General features: G+C 49.3%; 1 protein-coding gene across 1 annotated transcript in view; it reads left to right on the forward strand.

Annotated features, from left to right (window-relative positions):
• MYH9 (myosin heavy chain 9) overlaps positions 1 to 7274 on the forward strand; it is a 70318-nt gene extending 63044 nt beyond the window's left edge. Inside the window, exons 32-41 of the mRNA XM_059473399.1 lie at positions 27 to 239; positions 921 to 1133; positions 1488 to 1649; positions 2333 to 2461; positions 2805 to 2893; positions 3101 to 3224; positions 4316 to 4524; positions 4941 to 5049; positions 5374 to 5546; positions 5710 to 7274. Coding sequence (XP_059329382.1) covers positions 27 to 239; positions 921 to 1133; positions 1488 to 1649; positions 2333 to 2461; positions 2805 to 2893; positions 3101 to 3224; positions 4316 to 4524; positions 4941 to 5049; positions 5374 to 5546; positions 5710 to 5830 — 1542 coding nt within the window. The 3' untranslated portion in view covers positions 5831 to 7274. The remainder of the gene's footprint in view (positions 1 to 26; positions 240 to 920; positions 1134 to 1487; positions 1650 to 2332; positions 2462 to 2804; positions 2894 to 3100; positions 3225 to 4315; positions 4525 to 4940; positions 5050 to 5373; positions 5547 to 5709) is intronic.
• The last annotated feature ends 8196 nt before the right edge of the window (positions 7275 to 15470 follow it).

Consider the following 15470-nt stretch of genomic DNA (forward strand, 5'->3'; position numbering starts at 1 on the left):
AGAATACTGATCCTGTGCCCTTGTAGCTGTTGGCAGAGGAGAAGACCATCTCTGCCAAGTACGCGGAGGAGCGGGACCGCGCTGAGGCAGAGGCCCGGGAGAAGGAGACCAAGGCCCTGTCCCTGGCCAGAGCCCTGGAAGAAGCCATAGAGCAGAAGGCTGAGATGGAACGAATGAATAAGCAATTCCGCGCAGAGATGGAAGATCTCATGAGCTCAAAGGATGATGTTGGGAAAAGTGTAAGTATTCGTTTGAAGTGTCTGGGCAGGAAATGTCACACAGTCGATACTGTTACTTCTGTACTGCAAAAAGCTGATGCCAGTGGTAACACAGAGGAACATTGTAGAGAGTACTGGATACATTGTGAGTTTGTGAATGTTATGTTTGTATTATATCAGTGAGTGGTAAAGGTGGGTTGGATATGACCCAAATGAGGCATTATGACAGCTGAAAATTACCTGGTATCCTTGTGGCAGAGGTGAAGGTATGGTGTGAACCTGATATGTAAAATACAGCAATTAGCCAGGCAGTGGAAGACATTACCTCCAATATTAAAAAAAAAAAAAAAAAAAAAAGAAATATTGTGTTAATTAAGGAAAATAATAAATTCAGAAGCTAAGAGGTATTTTCTTGATTTCTGTCAGAACCAGCGGTGTCCAGCTCTGGTAAATCTTCACTAAGTCAGAACTGGGCTGACAAATGCTTTTCTCTTTCTCCCCACCACCACACACTAACAGCCAGAACTAACAGTAATTGTGGTTCAGACTGGCAGCGTGCATCTGCCCTAATACAAGGGACAAGGTGCAGTGTTCTTGTATCCAGTCTGATGTGAGTGGCTGTTCTTAGCCTTTTTTTCTGTTAGGGTAGATTAAATTGTTGGCACTCTCTGCAGAAACCTCACGTGCGGTGCTGTGTTGTAGGTCCATGAGCTGGAGAAAGCTAAGCGAGCCCTGGAGCAGCAGGTGGAGGAGATGAAGACACAGCTGGAAGAGCTGGAGGATGAACTGCAGGCCACAGAGGATGCCAAACTGCGGCTAGAAGTGAACCAGCAGGCTATGAAGGCACAGTTTGACCGGGACCTCCAGGGCCGTGATGAACAGAATGAAGAGAAGAAGAAACAGCTGATCAGACAAGTAAGAATTGCTCTGTAAATCCTCAATGCATTCTGTTCACAAAGGCACTTGTGTCCAGAGATGGTCAGGCAGACAGTGCCAATCCAAAGATTGTTGTTAATGTCAATACTCCAGGCAATATTGCAAAGCTGTGACAGACTTCCTCCCTTGTGTGTGTGGTTCTTCCAATAGTCTTTGTCTGTCACAGGAACCTGTGGGGCTTTATTAGTGAGGAATGCCAGCCCCATCCCCTGCCAGGGAGAATGAAGACAAGTCACATGCTTGCACTTAGACAGCCTTTGAAAGGGGAGTGCGAGAAGTGGGTGCTGGGAAAGGAAGGAGCTGAAATGCTGATGCCTCTGCTGCTCCACACAGGTCCGGGAGATGGAGGCAGAACTGGAGGATGAACGAAAACAGCGCTCTATGGCTGTGGCTGCCAGGAAGAAGCTCGAGATGGACCTGAAGGATTTGGAAAGCCATATAGACACTGCTAACAAGAATCGTGAAGAAGCCATCAAGCAGCTGCGCAAACTGCAGGTGAAGTGTTGCAGCTGTTTCAGCTGTCAGGGCGGAGTTTTTACCCAGGGAAACAGGATGCAAGATTTCACCTCGCCAGAACATTGCATCAGTGTCACAAGAGCACCAGAATCTTACAGCAGTTCACTGTGAAGGATTTTTTGGCAATCTCAAGCATCCTTCTAATCCCAATCTGCCTGTTTAACTCCCTGGGAGACAAGCTGTAGGCAAAGTCCACTCTAGTGTTTGCTTCAAGGTCCCTGTTTTTGAAAAGGATTACAGGGCTGCAAAACTAAAGGACCTTAAATAACATTTAGGCCTACTCCTGCCCCAAGGTGGCTCTGCTGTGCTTTTTAAATTCCTGCAGGTAGTTGTCTGACCTGTTCTCAGGAAACACTAAATCCTCCCTAGACTCTTCATTCCATTGCTTCACTAGAAAGCTCCCTACCTTCCCTTCCCCTCTGCATTTATCTGACAAAACTTTTTCTACAAAAAGCAATCCTGTTTGCTTCTATTGGTATTTTTACATGTTACTTGTGAAATGCAAAAAGGATCAATCCTTTTGTTTTTACAGCAACCTTTGTGGTTGCTGAAGAGTAATGAATCCCTATTTGTTTTCCATCCATGTTTCCCATAAGACAAACAAAGCACATCTCTTAGTATGAGTGCTCTGAAATTCATCCCTTTCTATTCTCTGTTTTCAGGCACAAATGAAGGATTACATGCGGGAACTGGAGGACACACGCACTTCCAGAGAAGAGATCTTGGCACAGGCCAAAGAAAACGAGAAGAAGCTGAAAAGCATGGAGGCAGAGATGATCCAATTGCAGGAGGTAATGGAATACGCATGAAAATCAAGAGTTGGTTTGTTTTCTTTGGCCAAGAACTATATGTAGCAGTCTAAGCTGGAGTGTTTATTTCCTTTATTTTGTACTTTTTGCTCTGCTCAAATATGAGGTCTAATTCAAAATGCAGTCTTTGGCCCTTTCCTGACAGCTGTGATAGGAGTGTGCAAGGAAAAGAAGCTGTGGGGTGGACAGGGAACAGGCCATGTCATAGAATTAGCTTTGGATCATGCTGGAGACCATACCAGCCATTACCAGTAACTCCTTTTTCCTATGCTGCATTAATTGGTAGCTTCCTATTGGATCAGTGTCCGTCTCGTTTTCATTCCAGGAACTTGCAGCTGCTGAGCGTGCCAAGCGCCAGGCCCAGCAAGAGAGGGATGAGCTGGCTGATGAGATTGCCAACAACAGTGGTAAAGGGTGAGTCATGTTCCCCGTTTGAGGGAGGAGGAGCTGCTGTGAGAAAACACTTCTTGGCCTGTTTTTTTTAATGTAGACTGCAGCACACACTGTATCCCCTCTGGTCCCTAAAGACTGAGCTAATTTTGTGTACAAGTGGTGAGTTTCCCCCAAGGCATTGATGCCATCAGTGCTGCATTAATGCTCTCTTGACTCTGTGTCCTGTAGAGCACTGGCCATGGAGGAGAAGAGGCGCCTGGAGGCACGGATAGCTCAGCTGGAGGAGGAGTTGGAAGAAGAACAGGGCAACACAGAGATAATCAACGACCGGCTCAAGAAGGCAAATCTTCAGGTACCTGTTCAGGCTGCAGCAGCCCCTGGGGGTTCTCTGGTGTCTGTGAATTGTCCAGCTGTGCTCTGAGTAATGCCAGCAGCTGCCTTGTGCACAGTGCAGGCCCTCAGAAGGCCATAGGTGTGAGATGAAACAGCTGAATACCACAGATGAAACAGCTGAATACCACAGTACAGAAAACAGCAGCCAAAATTATGTTAACTCACTGGCGTTAACCATTTAAAATCATTGGGTAGCTGGAACAATCTCCCAAGTTTATTTTAAACCAAACCACCTCCCTCCCAGTCTATTTTTTCTGTACAAAGGGATATTGAGAAAGATGATCTGTGGCACGCTGCTCCAACTTGACATGCTGAAGAGTGCCACAATGTGTTCGGAAAATTACTTTTCTGCTAGTTCTATGCTGTTTCAAATGGACTGAACATATGAAATTTGTTAGGCTGCTATAGAAACCATGATCTTGGTCTGCCTGTTGCATGCCTTATTTTGTCTGCCCAACTTTGAGAGACAAGCATGCTGTTTTCTTAGCACTCCAGAGCCAAGGATCTGGACTGATGGCTTTCCAAAGGGCTTATTAATTCTGATAGACAAGAGGGTAGTTCTCTACATGGTTGACTATCAGTCAGAGCCCTGGCTTGAAAGTAGGCAGGTTCTTGTACTTTTACCTCTGTAAATCAGTATTTTAAAGCTGCTGCTTTGTACTGGAAATAGACCGCAAAAAACCAATAAATTAGTAAAGCACATGTATTGGATCCACTTGCTTCAGGATTTTTGCAATTCAGAGACTGATAATTACTGTTAAGTGCCAGACCATGGCCTTAGCCCCAGAGGGCAGTGAATGTGATTGGCAAGTTTAGTTAGCCCTAAGGAGGTTGATAAACCTGTTATTCAAGGAATTACTTTGAAAATCTGGGTAAACTAAGATACTTTGAGAAGTGTCCTGCCTACAGATAGCTCCCTCTGCATCAGAGTTATTCCAAGAATTCAGCTCACCCTCAGGGTCGTGTTTCTTTCTGATTCTGAGCAGTAAATGAGCCTTTGAGCAGGAGCACTGGCTGTGCTGAGCAGTCCTTATCTCTGTCTCGGTGCAGATCGATCAGATGAACGCGGACCTGAACGCCGAGCGCAGCAACGCGCAGAAGAACGAGAACGCTCGCCAGCAGATGGAGCGCCAGAACAAGGAGCTCAAGCTCAAACTGCAGGAGATGGAGAGCGCCGTCAAGTCCAAGTACAAGGCTACCATCACAGCCTTGGAAGCAAAGATAGCACAGCTGGAAGAGCAGTTGGACATGGAGACCAAGTATGTACTAGAAGAAACTCTGTGTACTTTACCAGCTTCCATCCTTTCTGGAATTTTAAACTCTTCTTAATTCTGATTTGTCTGAGTGAGAACTTCACCCTAGATATACAGGGTAGCACAGAAGTAAGATCCTGGCACATCTTCCTTGTTTTTCACAGTAAACACTTACAGCTTCTTCTGAATTCAACCACTCCTAAAACTAGCTGTGGTACACTTGTTGCCCCTCTGTAGCTCTTGTCCATGTGACATCAGCCTTTTGGTCATTTCTGGGGAACATTGTTTCCCATCCCTTTTTCTTCCTAAGTTAAGGAGGACTTCTGCTATCTTCCTCACTTCTGACTTGCCCAGGTTAGGTGGTCTTGCTGGGGACAGTGGGAGATGAGCTGTTGTCTGAGCCCCCCTGTGTTTGTGTTCAGGGAGCGCCAGGCTGCCAGCAAACAGGTGCGCCGTGCCGAGAAGAAGCTGAAAGATATCCTGCTGCAGGTGGATGATGAGAGGCGTAATGCTGAGCAATTCAAAGATCAGGTGGGTACCTGATGTGTCTGTGAGACACCTGACAGACACCTCCATTGTCTGTGAGTCTTCTGGGGGGCAGGCTTTTCCTTCTACGACCAAGGCATTCACCATCCTGTAGATTTCTCCTCTTCTGTCACTGTAATAATTACAAGATGAGACAGATGAAAATGTGATTCTTGTAAAGAAAAACTAGAACCCCTCAAGACCTAGGAAATTCCCTTCAGAAATTGAAGAGGGGGCTTTGGAAACTCTGCTTTTTACTGCTCTTACTACTGTGCTGCAACTCTGGGGAATCACTGAGTTCTTATCACTTTTTGCCCTGTGCACGCTCAGGCGGACAAGGCCAACATGCGCTTGAAGCAGCTGAAGCGCCAGCTGGAGGAAGCAGAAGAGGAGGCCCAGCGAGCCAATGCATCCCGTAGGAAGCTGCAGCGGGAGCTGGAGGATGCCACCGAGACAGCAGATGCCATGAACAGAGAAGTCAGCTCCCTGAAGAGCAAGCTCAGGTAAGGAGGAGCGTTTTGTGCCACGCCTTGGCAGCCAGGGCACCATGGGCTTTGTGCAGCTGCCCCCAGCACACAGCTGGGCCAGGTGCTTCCCTGCCTCATCCCAGAGCCCGCCCCTGTGAGATCATGGAACGCTGCTGATGTGCCGTGTGTCCTCCCCTAGGCGTGGGGACCTGCCCTTCGTCATGACGCGCCGCATGGTCAGGAAGGGAACGGGAGAGTCGGTGTCCGACGAGGAAGTGGATGGCAAGGCAGATGCTGGTGATGCCAAAGCTACTGAATAATTCCTCCCATTTGACCCAGGTTACATGTGAGGGAGTGACCCACCTACCCTCCCCTCTTCCATTGGACTTTCAGCAATCCCTCTCCTCCTAAATTGGCTGGGGATCTGCAGAGCAAGCCCAGGTCTGTGTGTCTGGAGCCATCGGGCATCTGTGTTCCTAGTTTTCTCCTCTTTCCAGTTTCCTAATCCTCTTTGTATTTAATGCCAAAGAGCCAGGGCTCCGAAATTTGACCAGCAGTTTGGCCACTGCAGAGGCCTGTAGAACTGTCTGTGCCATGTCTGCTGGTAAATCCTTATTGTTTGGAGGGAGTGGGGCTAGGAAAAGATTATTTTTGCTGTAAATCTCCTTTTGTCTTCAATTCTAGCTGCAGGGAAGCTTCATCCTGTATTCTTTCCCCTCCCTCTTCGTTTGCTTTCGGCAATCATGTTCAGTGACCTCAGACTTCTGCCTCTTTTAATCTGCCCACCCATGTGGTTTGGGAGCAGTTTCGGGAAAAACGGTGTGCTTTGGCCATGGCAATTTGCCCTTTCTTCTTTCCCTGTGTTTCCAGGGAGGGCTGAAGATGGAAACTCCTCTTGGGATAGCTTACCTGGGGGACTTGCCAAAGTTGTCTTTTTTTTTTTTTTTTTTTTTTTTTTTCCCCTTGCATCTTTTTTTTTTTCCATTTTTTTCTTTTTTCCTCCCTTCTTCATTTTCCTGTCTGGACAGATCTCTGAAGTGCAATGATGTCCTGTTTGTGTCTCTGCCTCTGAGCGGTTTCATCTAAGGTAGTGTGGACCAGTAGTTAATGACAGGCTGGGGGAGCAGAGCAATGTCCTTGTGCTTGTCTGAGAATCTCTGGGGGACCAAATATATTTAATGGTAATAGACAGAATCTAGAGGAATTTAATAGGGTAGTGGGCAGAGGGTGGGGATAAGGGGAGGGAAATTCCTCTTATTGATGTTTCCAAACCTCTTGCACCTGCTCTGTAACCAGGGGTTGGGATTAGTTATTGTGCACCGTTGACTAAGAGTATATTAAAAACCCTTTAATCTGCACAGATATATGTAAGGCCTTTGTATTTCTTGTAATAAGTAATTAAGAAAAAAAAATAAAGGTCTTTATCACTGCCTTTCTCTTGGGACCATGGTTATATATAGATAGTCTTTACTTTTCTACACCGTACACTGGTTGCTGGATTTACCTGTATTCTTAACCATATTGTATATGCTGCATTTAGACCTACTTATGAGCAAAGTAAGATTTAAATACAAAGCATCATACTGTATGCCTGAAGCACCCTAATGGAGGACCCTCCTGTCCTGATTGCTGTCACAGAAGAATTTAAATTTTTTTATATAATAAAAGTGCCTTAGCATGTGCCTCAGCTGTGTGTCACCACTACACTCAGTAATGGTTTACTGGTGCTCCACTGATGTTACCAATAAAGATTATTGTGCTGCAGTCATGTGTGTGTGTTGCCCTTACCTCCTTTCCTGGGTGCAGCAAAGATCCTCTGCGGCCACGGAAACTCTGCTTTTTGTTACATTTTTGCCAGAAATTGAGTAAGAAACTTGTTCCCATATTCTGGTCTTCCTGGCCCCTTGAAGTGTCACATTCTGGTCCTCCAGCCAGGGCAGGAGAAGCTGGAGTGCAGCGCCAGCAGCTCCTGACTCCAAGCTTGTCCCTCCCATCCTGTGCTGGCAGCGATTCAGGCCCTGCTGACAAAGTGTGAGCTGGGCCGGGCCCTGGGTGGCAGCGATGGGGAAGGAGCTCTGGCACTCAGCATGAGGGGCCTGTGCTGCCAGCAGGGGCTGCTGCCAGGGCAGTCTGGCAAACAAGGACAGGGAGGCTGCAGCTTACAGGAAACTCCTTCCCTGGGGAGCACACGTGGCTGCTGCTCACAGCGTTTCGGCCCAACCAGATGTTGGGAGGGGAAAAGGCTGCTCATTAAGAAACTTCAGCATAAGTAGAAGTTTAAAAAAGCCAAGGGGCACTGCAGGAGGAGCAGGCACAGTTAACCATGTGCTGCTGCACGAGTGGGTGCAGTCCCTTTATAAAGGGAGAGTTGAGAATGAGCTGCTTTTGAAGCTGTGTTATGTTGGCTGCAGTTTTTGAAAGTCTGGATAGGGATTAAGGCATGAGGGGCTGGATGGGGGCTCATGATGTGTGGAATACAGGCACTGCTGTGCTAATGTCCTGCATATAGAACTGTTGTTAAAAACAGGACTGGACTTAATGTCATCTGGGAGGTTACTGATTCAGCTGCTTTAATCTTTTTCCAAAGTGTTTTCCAGAAACTTGCAGGGTATGTCTGAGACCACTGTGCCCTTTAAATTGCATAGAAATTTCTTTCCCATCAGATGATCAACTTGAAATGGCAGCAACTGGCCAGGCACTGCAGTGATGCAGAGCAGAACCTGTGCTGGTGCTGTGAAGACCCTGTTAAGCTCAGGCTGCTTTTTGTATCCTTAGCCTTGCAGAGTGTGAGCCAGAGCACTGCTTGGCTGCCACTCTGTCCTGTGCAAGATGGAAAGAGGATTGTGTCTTTTTTTTAACTGGCACAGTATTTTTCTTCAGCTTTCCATTTTTTTTTGTGCATCCCAATGGAAGGGGAAAAATTAAGTCTCCTGTTCACCATTTTCTGCTTTGCAGAGTGCAACCTCAAGCCAGGAGATAGATTCTCATGGCTTCAGGTTAGTTGCTCCTCTGTGGCTCTCCAGAGCTGGTAAATGCTTCACAGTAGTTTTTCCTGGGATTTTGGGGATGGTCTGAGTAGGTGAATGGTTAAAATGGTAATAAGCATGGAAGAGAGATTGAGCTGGGACCTTTTCTATAGGGCCTACAAAAATCGTTTGTGGAAGTTGTTGCGGGAGCTTTTTTTGTTGTCTGCACCATCCTGCCCCAGGGCTGATCCCAGCAGGCGGTGGAAGGGATCTAAGTTAGAGGGAAGGGCATAGAGAGGTTTTGGGGAGATGTAACAGATGAAGTTGATTACAAACATGCCTGTTCCTACACTGGGCCATTTTTCTGGGACAAAGGATTGACAACCAGATAATTACAGGTAATAAACAAGCTTTAAAAAAACGTTAAATTGTTGCAGGTTACAGTGTGGCCCTCACAGGCCATTGCAGCAGCAGAACCGAGGGGCAGAGCCACCAGCCCAGCCCCAGCCTTTGGGAAATGGAGGTGAATCACCAGCCCTGCAAGCAGCATCCTGTGCAAAGAGCCTTCTTTCCTGGGGAGCAGCTGAGTGCTCTGCTTGCTCCTGCTGCAGCTTCCCCCAGGGCAGAGCAAGGACAGTGGCCATTAGAGGCAGTTCCAGCTGGGCTCCTGGCCACAGCAGCTCTGACCTGCCAGGTTTAGGGTTTAGCTCTCTTCCATTTCTTCCACAAATTGATTCAAGTACCACTTAATGTAAATGGAGAATGAGGATGCAGATTCAATGGCTGTGGAGTGGGAGTCCTCAGTGACAGGCACTGGAGTGGGGGAGCTAAGGTGGAAATTGCAGCTTACTCAGCCTAGGGTGTGAGGGAGGTCTCAGAGCAGTGGTTTGAGTGATCTGAAAATAAAATGCAGGCTGCTGCAGCCCAGCTAGAGCTCAGGCAGCTCAGCCTGTTCTGGAGATGCTGGAGACAGTATTCCCAGTTTCAGGACAGAGAGCTAGTACTAGTGCATAACTGCTGTCTGTCTGGGTTTAATTTTGTCTTTTCCCTGATGCTCTAGCAGTGGGAGCAAAAGCCGAAGGAAAAGGATAGCAAAAAACTAAACCAAAACCTTTTTTGTCCTAAATTTCTGACTTCCATCCTTGCTAGCACTTCAAGCCTGTGTGGCTGAGCAGAACAAAGAGCTGGGTAGCCATGCAGCAAGAGGAAAAGTGAAATGTCTTGAAGCAATGCTGGTCTGGTACATGAGAGGAGAGAGGTGCAGGGAGCCAGCTCCCTGTGTTGGGGCAGCATCCCTCTCTGAGACTTTGAATTTGGGTAAAACATAGAGAGAAGGACACTGCAAAGCAAATTAGGTAAAACCACAGCCACTCTTTGGATGGGGCTTGGTTGTGCAGGAGGAGCACTGAGGGCAGGCCACCTTCTCTGCTCACCTGCAGCAGCAGAGGCCATGGGACACATGCCCTGCAGCAGAGTCTGCCTTGGAGGTTTCACTATTGCTCAGCTCTCCAGCCCTAAGGAAGAGCAAGGGAGGAAGTGGAGGACCGATGATGACGGAGTGGTTGGCCTCACAGTGCCATGTTACTCATAATGTGGTTGCTTGCTGCTAATTAAGCTGGAATTACACTGTGAATGGCTTAATTCAGCACTGCCCTGATTGACTTCTGATGGAGTGCAGAATGTCATGGAAGTGGGTGTTGTGGCAGGGTGTATCACTTGGGACAAATAGATCACTTCCTTAGGCTCTTTTTTAGGAGAAGAGCCATGGCTCAAATCCCTGACCTCATTTGAGACTGAGTTTGAAGGAGGGCTCTGTGGCAAGAAAAAGTCTCACTAGACATGAAGTTCTGGTGGCAGAGGATGGTGGTGCCAGTGGAGAGATTTGCCTACAAGTGCAGGGATGCTGTGCTGTGCAGCCAGGAGATGTGGGGCAGCCTCCACAAGCTCTGTGGGTGAAGCAATGATTTGGTAGAGGAAAGAAAAGGAGAAAGGAAAAAAATACAACAAACTCTTGGAACTGTGATCAAAGGAACTTCCTGCTTTTCATTCCCACTGTATCCAGGGAAACATCTCCCTGTGCTGCCTTATAAAGAAACAGCATCACACAAGAGCTGAGCCCACCTTTCACTTTTCCTCCCCCAAACTCCTGGCACTGAGGCACTCCTGGTGCAGCAGCAAGGGAAGCATCCTTTCTCCTAGCCCGGGCTTTTCCCTTCTGGAATGCTTCACTCAATCCTGAGCTATCCCTGGGATTTGAGAGGACCCTGGCAAAACTTCCCAGCCCTGCAAGCTGCTGGCTGGATGCAGCCTGCCCAGGCTGCCCCACGGCCAGCAGCCATGTGTTGAAAGCTTGTTTCGTTTCCTTCTCAGCACTTCCCCATGGGAGCTGGGAGGGCATGGGGGCTGCATGCACCCTGTCTGTGCTGCCAAGTCCATCCTGGATCAGAGCTGGCTCTTTCAGACACCATTTCTGCCTCCCAGAGCTGGTGCAGCTGCAAGGAGCTCAGCTCTGGAGGCCAGACCAGCTCCAGTCTCAGGTGAGGCTCTCTGCCTGGGTATTAGTGCTGTTGCTAGGAACTGCAGCAGGCTTTGAAGCTGAGGTTATGGGCACAGCCAAAACAAGTTTTAATGAGGTAACACAGCCCAATTTGCTGTGCAGGCTTTTGATCCTGTGGACTGTGCTTGTGCAGCTCACAGCTCACCAGCTCATCATTTTCGGAAGCACGAGGCACCCGGCTGTCTTGCCCTGATGTGTCCTTGTGGGTAAGGCACGGATAAAGCTCTTGATCAGCTTCTGCTTGAAGCTCAGCTCACCATTTCCCTCTCACCTGCAAAGTTTCTGGGAGGTGACTTCAAGGACATGGCTCATGCTCCAGCACGGATCTGCAGCTGAACTGCAGCGGGCCCCCACGCAGGAAAGGTCCCAGGTTTGGGCTGTCTGTGTTTGTTCAGGGCCCTGCTGTGAGGCTAGAGGGGACTTATCTGCATCCCAACACCCCTCCTTTGCTAAGGGAAGAGCTCACCTCTGTGCTGCAGCCAAGGAATTTGGTTCAGAGGAGGGATGGCCAGCACAGCTGGCAGCCCTGCTGCACCAGAGGATAACACAGAGCATCTCTGCAGCGTGGGAGGAGATCACACCGGGAGTAAAGCCCTGCCTACCCCAGAGGTCATTGCTGGCACTGCTTCCCTGGGCAGGCGAGAAAATCAGAACTGCTGGAACAGAAAAGGGGCTGGGGCCCAGCACCTGCATTTGTGGGGCTGACTGGGGCAGGGCTGGCGCCACCGCCACCATGGGAGTGTCAGGACAAGGATGGGACCTGCAGGTGCAGCGTGCCTGCAGGACTGCTCCTCTCACTGGGCCCTGAATGCAGCACGGCTGCAGAGGGACACCGAGGAAGAGCCAAGCCTGGCAACACATCCCCATGAAGGGACCTGACAGGTCTGCTTCAGGCAGAGGATGAAAGGGGATTAGGGAGAAAATCACAGAGGGAGACCAGATAGCAACTTCTCTGTGGCTCCTCTCCCATAACCTGGGAGCAAAGAGATATGTGAGGGACAGAGGAAGCAGGCACCCATTCCAGGGACGTGGGGCATGGCAGGGGCAGGGCTGTGTCCAGGATTATCATGCAGGATCATTTCAAAACAGCTTATTTCTGAAGCAAGATTTCAAGGTCCCGATCCCCTGAGTGGACAGAGCAGTTGTTCCCTGCTCTGCTGTCCAGGATGTGGCAGAGCAGTTCCCCAAATCTTCCCTCTGCACTGTCCTGGCACCTCTATGAGCTGTGCTAGAGGATGCCTGCTCTCCAGGGGGTTGCAGTACGGGCGGCTTGCCCAGCAGGAGAGGCTGCCTCACGACCCTGCAATGAACTATTAAAAGCAACAAGATGATTAAAATAAACTGTCATGGGACATTCACTCCAAACAGAAAGCACGAGCTGGATCCTGTCATTTCCCAGGAAAGTTAATCTGTGTTTGCAGGCTGCCGTGAAGTTGGGAGGAGCTCAGGCAGTGCTGGTGCGAGGCTCCCCCGACTAATTTCTCTACTGGCAAGGTGTGTGGGGGCAGCAGCACTGCTGTGGACAGCTGGCTCCGTTTTCCCCTGTCAAACAAAGCCTTTTCCCGGCCACTGGGGTGGAATAAGCAAACACCTCCCAGCAGGCGCCTGGCGGGAAGAGCTGGCTCTGGATGGGCTGGAATTGCCCAGGCTCTGCTCCTGCCCCGGCTGGGCTGCACAAGGGTGGGAGCTGCTTGGGTGGGAGCCGTGGGGCAGCTCTTGGTCACTGTCCCACTTGCTGGGACATCCCACCGAGGCAGAGAGCGCTCCCTGTGAATTGTAGTTGGACTTGGATCCATCCAGAGAAGCCCGCAGCTCCCTTCTGCCCTCGGTTTCCTCCAGCACAGATCAGAGATTCCCTGAGAATGCTCCAGCTGATCCCAGCAACACTCCCACCTGCCCAACAGGGACCCTGCCTCTATGCACGCAGGGAACCCCACTAATATTGCTACAACAGAGGCCCTCAGGCTCCCATTTAGGCTGGGGCTAAATCCATTGCCACTGCCCAGGTACCTGCACTGGGGAGGACCACAGACACCTGGTCCCAGCCCCGTGTCCTCCTCACACTGGGGACACACCTGGTGTGTGCAGGGCTGACCTCTCCTGTTTGAGCTGCTGGATGACAGCAAACCAAGCAGCAGAGATGGGTTGCACAGGCAGCAAAATTTTGCTCTGACATAATTTGTTCCCTTTACCTGCTTAGCTTTTGGATTCTGCCTTTTCTTTTTCTGGTGCAACTGGCACAGCTCTTCTTGCTAACCTGGGCAGTTACTGTGCCAGGACAGGGATTGCTCCCACATGGCTTTGATGCTACAGTTTTCTGATTTTCTTGAGCAGTGAATAGATATATTTACTGTCTCCTCTCCTCTCCTCTCCTCTCCTCTCCTCTCCTCTCCTCTCCTCTCCTCTCCTCTCCTCTCCTCTCCTCTCCTCTCCTCTCCTCTCCTCTCCTCTCCTCTCCTCTCCTCTCCTCTCCTCTCCTCTCCTCATCCTTTGATGCCAAGAGTCAGTCTCAGCACAAGATTTCACAGAAAATAAGTGCTTGTGGCAATTCTTGCTCTGCAATTTAAACTTTAATCTTCTTTAAAAAAACAAGGAAAAAAAAAGAAGTAAAATGTGGGGATCTGAGGATCTGGTAGGACCCCACTGCTAAATTACTGCCTTAGAGATGACGTGGAAAGTGTGGATGGAGAACACCAGCTGTGACTGATGGACTGGGATGCGTTTAAAAATTAAGTACCTCAGAGAACTAATGAAGAATGGCTTCAGCTGAAGAAATTTCTCGTGGGTTGAAAGCTGGAGGAAAGAGATGAATTATCAACGGTGCAGCAGGTGAAGGGGGCTGCCTCGTTCCTTCCCGGAGCACAGCGAGCCCGATGTGTACTTACCTGCGTTGATTGGGAGCCCCGCTGAGCCTGATTACAATTCGCTCTCCGGGGCGAGCGTGCTGCGCTGGCGGCGGGGAGGAAGCGCAAAAGGAATTTGTCTGTGCCAGGATGAAATGTGATTACTGGCTGCACGCTGCAGCAGGGGCTTGTTCTGGGGGCTGGGCATCCCACACCTCTCAGGTATCCTAGGAGTGCTGAAGCACTAGAGGGAAGTTTATTTTTTGGCCTGTTTCTGACTGGTTTGGTGCCACGACACCTAAGCTGGCACTGGATCACAGCACAGAGCTGATAGTGTGAGGTGATCTCTGAAACAAAGCAACAGCTGGGTAATAGCTTTATGTGAAAGGGAGAGCTTTGCTATAACCTAATTCTAAAGCAGCTGCCCCACCGTCATGGAGAGGCTGGAAACTGCTTTAACAGTGGTTTTAGTTAGAGCTGGAGCAGTTTATGGATGGGATTACCTGGCGTGATGTGTGTGACAGCAGATTTCTGGGCCCAGTGACAGGAGACAGCCATGGGCAGCCTGAGCTGGGGTTTTCGGGTACACTGCAGGGACCTCAATGGCTGTGGGGAAGGAAAGGCTGAGCAGAGGCAGGGCAGCGAGCCCTTGGCTTGTAGGCTCACACTCCTGGTAGTTCTGGGAGCCTTCAGTGAGGTTTTGGCAGAGGAGGGGTGAGTTTGCTCCTGCTCACAATCTGAACCTCTGGCTCTCATTTCTCTTCCTCTCCCTTCCCCTACTAATGTCTCCCCAGGGAAAGTTCCTGCTGCAGTAATAGGGAGGAAAAGACAAATCACAAAAGCAGAGGGCTGGGGGATGCCGGGCGGGCGGGGAAGCAACTCCAAGGGGCCGGGGCCGGCCAGCTGGAGCACACTCAGGAATGCTGGAGGGGGAGTGGCAGCGGGGACACTGGAAAATGGATATTCAAGGGAGAAAAAGATTTTTAAAATCAATGTTAGCAGGTCCAGGAGATAAAACTGCAGTGATTTCCCTAGAATGACATGGTTATAGCCTCGTACCACAATTACATTTATTTGGGTGCCCTACGTGTGCATTCTCACTGCTGAAGAATGCACTCAGACTGCTTCCAGCTTTTCCCTGTGTCGTAAATTGCTGGAATTTATAGCACTTACTTGGGAAACTGTGGTGATTTCCCCATTCCATATTTAACCCATGTCACCCAAACCACCTAAACTCCATCTGAATGCAAGTTGTATGAAGAAAAGTGGTATTAATAAAGTCAGAAACAAGTCTCTGGAGGGAGTGGCCAGCATGAGATGGTAATCCTGAGTCACACAGGCGATTTCTGGGTCAGCCAGACCCTACAGCACAGGGCTGGTATCCCCAGCCAGCTCCAGTGTCACTCAGGCCGGGATTTCCACCACGGTTTTATCATCAGCTTCGCAGGGCTGTGGATATCCCTTTCTGAATTTTGCATGGGCTGGTAACGTTTCATTTTGATTTGAATCTCTAGCCCTGATCAAATGGCTGTTCAGCAGACAGGAACAGGAGAAGGGGCTGGAAAACATGACTAAATATGGCTGTGTTTCTGCT

This window comes from Ammospiza nelsoni, chromosome 5, assembly GCF_027579445.1.
Source record: "Ammospiza nelsoni isolate bAmmNel1 chromosome 5, bAmmNel1.pri, whole genome shotgun sequence".
In the NCBI taxonomy this organism is placed as follows: domain Eukaryota; kingdom Metazoa; phylum Chordata; class Aves; order Passeriformes; family Passerellidae; genus Ammospiza; species Ammospiza nelsoni.